The following is a 6,975-nucleotide window of genomic DNA, read 5'->3' as shown; positions in this document are numbered from 1 at the left end:
TCCCCATAAGACGAAATTCAACTGACTTGACCAACCTAACAACAACGGCACACCAAAATAAGTTTAATAGGGAGAAATATTAACTTTATATACAGTACCAGTCAAAAGCTTACACATTCTCTACTCATTCCAGGGCTTTTCTTTATTTTTAGTATTTTTATATTGTAGAATAATAGTGAAGACATGAAATAACACATGTGTTAAACAAATCAAAACATATTTGAGATTCTTCAAAGTAGCCACCTTGATGACAGATTTGCATTCTGTCAACCAGCTTCATTAGGAATTGTATTTTTTTTTATTTTACCTTTATTTAACTAGGCAAGTCAGTTGAGAACAAATTCTTATTTTCAGTAACAGCCTAGGAACAGTGGGTTAACTGCCTTGTCCAGGGGCAGAACGACAGATTTTTAACCTTGTCAGCTCGGGGATTCGATCTTGCAACTTTTCGGTTACTAGTCCAACGCCCTAACCACTTGGCTACCTGCCACCCCAATGCTTTTCCAACAGTCTTGAAGGTGTTCCCACATATGCTGAGCACTTGTTGGTTGCTTTCCCTTCACTCTGTGGTCCAACTCATCCCAAACCATCTCAATTGGGTTGAGGTCGGGTGATCACTCTCCTCCTTGGTTCACCTACTCTGTCTCACTAAGACATGGTGGTTAGAACCAAAAATCTCACATTTGGACTCATCAGCCCAAAGGACAGATCTCCAATGTCCATTGCTCATGTTTCTTGGCCCAAGCAAGTGTTTTCTTTTTATTGGTGTCCTTTAGTAGTGGTTCTTTGCAGTAATTCAACCACGAAGGCCTGATTTCACACAGTCTCCTCTGAAGAGATGTTGATTTTTCTGTTACTTGAACCCTGAAGCTTTTATTTGGGCTGCAATCTGAGGTGCAGTTAATTCTAACATCCTCTGCAGCAGAGGTAATTCTGGGTCTTCCTTTCCTGTGGTGGTCAACATGAGAGCCAGTTTCATCATGGCGCTTGATGGTTTTAGCGACTGTACTTGAAGAAAGTTTCAAAGTTCTTAATTTTCCAGATTGACTGACCTTCATGTCTTAAAGTAATGATGGAGTGTTGTTTCTCTTTGCTTATTTGTGCTGTTCTTGCCAAAATATGGACTTGGTCTTTTACCAAATAGGGCTATATTCTGCATACCACCCCTACCTTGTTGTGACAACTGATTGGCTGAAACGCATTAAGAATGAAAGAAATTCCACAAATTAACTTTTAACAAGGCACACCTGTTAATTGAAATGCATTCCAGGTGACTAGCTCATGAAGCTGGTTAAGAGAATGCCAAAAGTGTGCAAAGCTGTCAAGATAAATGGTTGGCTATTTTGAAGAATCTCAAATAAAATATATTTTGATTTGTTTAACACTTTTTTTGGTTACTACATGATTCCATATGCAGGTAGCCTAGTGGTTAGTGTTGGGCCAGTAACTGGAAAGTTGCTGGATTGAATCCCCGAGCTGACAAGGTAAAAATCAGTCGTTCTGCCCGAGCAAGGCAGTAAACCCACTGTTCCCCGGGCGCCGAAGACGTGGATGTCAATTAAGGTAGCTCCTCTGATTCAGAGGGGTTGGGTTAAATGCGGAAGACACATTTCGGTTGAATACATTCAGTTGGACAACTGACTACGTATCCCCTTTTCCCTTCACTATTTTCTACAATATAGATGTATTTCTACAATGTAGAAAATAGTAAAAATAAAGAAACCCTGGAATTAGTAGGTGTGTCCAAACTTTTGACAGGTACTGTTAACATTCATTCAGTGGTAATTTAAGTCCTTCAATGGCCATAATAGGAGCTGGTCCTGATCTTATTTAAAGAGGCTTTGGTTCTGCGGTGCTGGCTGGCCTGCTGTACTGTTTGCCCCTCTCAATGCACTGTTCTCCTCAGCCTGCTCCTCTGTACAGCCTGGGTCCTTTTCTGCCTCTCTGCGATGCTGGAGCTCAGGTGCTGTTTGAGGGCTGGGAGGATCACCCTCTCTGTCACCCCTGCCTGGTTCCCAGACCTGGAAAGGGTACAGGGACATGGAGGATAGCTGTTCCATTACCAAGGTTAATGTTTCTGTATAAGAGATTAGGAAAGATTCACTTACATTCTCTTGGGAAGTGGTTGAAGTGCTAGTTGGGGAAACTTCTCTGCCTTGCTGAGAGGGAAATTAAATGTATTGTACAATTTACCTGTATTTTTTTATATATTTTTTTATATAAATGACTTATTCAGGTGGACAAGATGCCTACTAAACTGCTGTTTACCTGGTGCTGTCAGCAAGGTAGGCCTTTGTCATGATGTAGTTCTCAGGAGTGATTTTCTTGTTGAACACAATGTCTCGGAGGACAGCCTTCACACGTATAATCTATATGAAACAAACCATCAGGGAGAGCGATACTTCACTGAAAAAACACTGTCAGTTCTCCATGTAAACTTTACATTGAGTTATGGAGAACATGGTCAGAAAACAACTAGCTATTGGGCAAATGACAAATCATGCATGCCTTTGTAAATGTAAGACATATTTATGTAGTTTATGGTTTTACAATGTGACAATCTATTTTAATTGTCTGCTGCACAAAATGACCGGTTTTAGTAGAATCATTCTAAACCAGTGGTTGCCAACCGGTCGATCGCGATCTTCAAGGCATTCCTAGTCGATCACCAAATATTTCTGTAGAAAAGCCAACGAACAATAAAGGCTTGCGTTCCTTTAAAAAAAATTGTGTTGAGCTGTTACTGGCAGGTGCACTTGATTCAAAAGTCCTGCGCACCGGGTAAGCAAAGTGTTCCCATGAGACAAACTCTGCCTACCTGGCGGACCGACTAAATCGAGTGCACCTACTGCGCTGCCCAGTCGGATAGCTCAAATCACTGTGGTTACAGAGCTTCCAAGACCCTGGCCACAGCCAAGTTTAATAGGCTACTAGCCTACGTAAGATTGAATAACTTTTAAAACCATGACCACGGAGAGACTGTCAACAAATACAGCCAAGAGCTGCTGTTTTTATGAGTGATTTTAAGTATATATTCAACACTATTATAAAACACGATTCTTCAGGCTGCAACTGCAATGAATGAGTAGCCAAATATCGATAACCCTGCATTTTTTTATTATTATTAGCAACTCGACGTGACAAATTTAATATTAAGGGATATTTAACTTTCTCTGGTCATAGGAACAACATGAATTTGTGCATGAGGCAGATGCGGTGCGACTTGAGTTTTGCCATCAGGTGGAAGACTGTGTCTCCTCTCTCTGGTCAGTCTTACCGGAGGAAAGGAAGGAGAGAGCAGGGACCGTGAGAGGCGGTTGGGAAAAATAGTTTTGAACGGTCATCGTCCTGATTTGACCTGGTTGACCATCAGATGCAGGTACCATCAGCCCGGTAAATTAAAAAAGCGAATTATTTCAATTCATGCTCCACAGTGCCTCACAAGTGCTAAACCAATGATATATTTTATTATCAAAGCTTGAGTTTTGAAATATAATATGGTCTGATTAACAATATTGGCAGGCCAATCATATAGCCAATATGCTGTGATAATGTTTTAGGCCTACTGCCCAAACCGTATTCCTACAAAACTGTATGAGGTTAATGTAAAAAAGCTAAATCTGAGCAGTAGATCGCCACTTGCTTTTTGACTGCGAAAGTGATCTTGACTCAGAAAAGATTGGTTACTACTGTTCTAAACCATAGTTATGTTGGCCAATGCTAAGGGACTGTGCAATAGCATCGATGTGTCAGAGGATGACATCTGACCTCCTGAGACTGCAGGCTGTTGGCGTTGTAGAGCTGCTGTATGATAACCTCACATTCCTGAAGGGTGGGGGGTCGGGGGGGATGGGATGGGCTGCTGTGGATCCGGAGGGGTTGTAGAGAGGTGATGAGGCCTCCCCTCAACTCTGACTCGTGTTCAAGCTTTGCCACTCCAGTGGTCTCAGTGTAGGCGTGAGCCACACCACCGTCCCCCGCTATACTGCTTCCGTGGGGGTCAAACAAGTGTTTTTAGACGAGACACTTTTGGAGAAGATGAACTAGGGGGTAGAGGTATGGATGCTTACCTGAGCCATGGGTCTTGAGATGGGCGTGTGTCTTGTAAAGGTTGCTCCAGGTAGATCACTCTCTCTGTCTGGGCCTCACTGCCCTGTGTCGGTGGCCTTGTGCTCCAGTGGCTTGATCCTAAAGAAATACCTTCCCCCAATAGGTAGGCATATGTGCCACACAAGCTTACACAATCATTGTTCATTGATTTCTATTATGGGAAACTTAAAGAGATGTTGTGAAAAGTAATATCTAACGACCACAGATCTGAAAGTCCAAGAGCCAATGCTTTCTTGGTCCCAATAGACCTAGCCCACTTGTTCCAGCAAAGATGATTGAAGAGATGATTGAAGCCTACCTTTTCTGCAAGACTTTGAAGGCTCCATGATCAGCTTATACTGCAGCTCTGTAACATCAAAGTCAAAGAGACGTCATGTAGAAGACATGACACAGAACAGAAGTAGACATGACAGGTGGCAGCAACAGCATACCTCAACTGCCGTGCTGTTTATAAGCTCTTCTAACAAGGTCCTTTGAGCAACCTTGGCACTATGTGTCTCACTGCTCTGACAGAGTGAAGACAGAGGACCCATGTGATTCTTTTTAACTGGATTTAAATATCTCTTTGTGGGGGGATAGGATGCGGAGGCGATATAGAGAAGCTTGTCTGTTCTGTAAAATGATACTGCATTCCACCGCCTCCCACGGTGAGATACTCACCATCCTTTCATTTTCCTCATTCAATAACTGTATCACTATGCAACCACTAGCGCTAGGCTATAGTGTGTCACCTCTGTCAGCAGTGCCTCATCCTCAGATCCCTGTGTGATTATCATGCTAAAAAACGTGCAAACAAACATGTATTACAGATACAGATTTCCACTAAAGAACTTTATTATATACAAATTATTGCTGGCTAGTGGCTACCCATAAAATCTAGGCCTATTAGGCTGTATGGAAAGAAAGGCAGTAGTCTAGCTTAAATTGTGGCATTGGTATAGTTAAGGGGAAAGGCCATACATTTGATATGCTATTTTAACTTAGTAACATGATGTATAACGTTACTGTGCAAAGATGAAAATTATGGTGCTCAAACCATGACAAACAAATCTGCTGCCTATGATGACGCTTTTGGAAATCAAAAACATCAGCAAAGACACGAGGACAGGTTTGACTCACCTTTATTTTCCCGTCTGAGGTCATCTATTTCACCGTGTAGCTTCTGAAGAGTGTCCTTGTGCTGTAGTTGCAGGAACTGAATATTCCTCTGAAGCGATGCAACGCGAGTATCCATGTCCCGGTGAGATGAGACCTCTCCCCCTCTGTCCCCTCGGGGTGAATCGGACAGCGGTTCAAGGTGGTTAAACGGGAAAGGACGTGGTTGTGGAAAGCAAGGCTTGTCAAGACATCCAACGCGGGACCAGTGGGGTAGATTTCGCACAGGCGGAAGACTGTTGCCTGACATAGCTAAACTATACGGTTAGCTAGCAACACGACAGTTTTTTTTAAACTGGCTGGCTAACTTAGTCTAGCTAGCTACTATGTAGCTAACAAATAACAACAGGTCATTCTATCCGCATGCATAATCGTGCAGCCATTACCCCTTATCGTAAACGTTCCCGGTTAAATGGATTGTTCACCTCCACAATATGCAAAGTTTAGAAACAATTTAACGAGACAGCTAGGAAAAATAAAAATACACCGATTACCCACAGCCACTACCGACAACGATTTATTTCCCCTTTCACTCTCCTTAGTGGACATGCACTACTACCATACAACGTTGCCATGACAACCATACTGTGTTGCTCCGGTGGCGGGAAATATAAACGTATCTGAACATTCGACCATTCGAACGCAGCATTGTGTCACTGTAAATGTCTGTCTCGTCTTTGCAAGAACACATATAGACAAGCATACAGAACGATAAAGGCAAATAATTTTATTTTCAGTTCAATTTATTACTTTATTTCTTAGAAATTAAGTGCGGGTCTGGACCGGTTCCGACTGACATTTTGGTGTACAAAGCACCCTGTGAATACCATATGGTTCTATGTGAAGCAGTTTCCAAACCCAGAGGAGCAACATCGTGAGACTGGGGGTGCTAAAGATGGCGGCGAGTGCAGACGAGATTTCAGCTTGCTCTGAGTAACCTTACATTTAAGTACGTTTGAGAGGGATAAAAGTTAACAGAACTTGGCTTATAGTAAACACAATAGAGAACAAAGCTTAGTTGACTGCTAATTTGATCTGAAACTTTGAGAAATGGAAGAAAAAATGTTTTCTAGCTGAGCACTCATACATTGGAGAAAAAACGCCATCTGACTCCTCGGGAGAAGAAATGGAGGATTCTGGACATTCGGTTGATTCTGAAAATCCAGTCAATAGTCCTGCACCCAAAAAGAGAAATAAATAATTGTCTTTGCGTGAACTACAGGTCAACATAGTTGATGCTGTCTCTGCAAAGATAAACGAAAGAGCCGATGGTCTGGAGAAAATGATACGCGAAAACATCAAAAATAGTTGACCTCGAGACCTCTCTGAGTCATGCATACAAGAGTATCGAAGAGCATAAACTTGCAAAAACGGCTACTTCTGATGAATGCACTGCACAGGAGAAGACCATCACAGACAGTCAAGAGTGCTTATCGGAAGCAGAGCGATACCGGAGAAGGTGGGGGCTTGTTGATGAATAGATACATGAGAAACAAGACCAAGTTGAGACTCTGGACAAGGCGGATAAGGTATAGTAAAGGCTGTTTATTCAAGAGTAATGATATCTGGCAAAGCGTGCTGCACGGCCCCGTTCGTCTAGCTCTTAGGGAACTATCGGAAGAAGAGACCTGAAACATGATGTGCAGTTCATTTTATACATTGAAATGACGTAGGTAGATTCTGGTAGTCCTGGCTTCTGGTAGGTTGCTT

General features: G+C 42.4%; 1 protein-coding gene across 1 annotated transcript; it reads right to left on the bottom strand.

Annotated features, from left to right (window-relative positions):
- Positions 1–46: 46 nt before the first annotated feature.
- LOC139408584 (coiled-coil domain containing 74B) lies at positions 47–6,656 on the bottom strand. The gene is made up of 7 exons (XM_071152649.1): positions 5,230–6,656; positions 4,409–4,456; positions 4,071–4,200; positions 3,769–3,985; positions 2,269–2,369; positions 2,109–2,159; positions 47–2,021 (listed from the first exon to the last, which is right to left on the bottom strand). Exons 1-7 carry the CDS (start codon positions 5,513–5,515, stop codon positions 1,886–1,888), a joined length of 969 nt encoding a protein of 322 aa, XP_071008750.1. The 5' UTR covers positions 5,516–6,656; the 3' UTR covers positions 47–1,885.
- Between the last annotated feature and the right edge of the window lie 319 nt (positions 6,657–6,975).

The sequence above is a fragment of the Oncorhynchus clarkii genome, chromosome 5, assembly GCF_045791955.1.
Source record: "Oncorhynchus clarkii lewisi isolate Uvic-CL-2024 chromosome 5, UVic_Ocla_1.0, whole genome shotgun sequence".
In the NCBI taxonomy this organism is placed as follows: domain Eukaryota; kingdom Metazoa; phylum Chordata; class Actinopteri; order Salmoniformes; family Salmonidae; genus Oncorhynchus; species Oncorhynchus clarkii.
The sequence above is the reverse complement of the archived record's forward strand: the minus strand, read 5'-3'. Positions and strand labels throughout refer to the sequence as shown.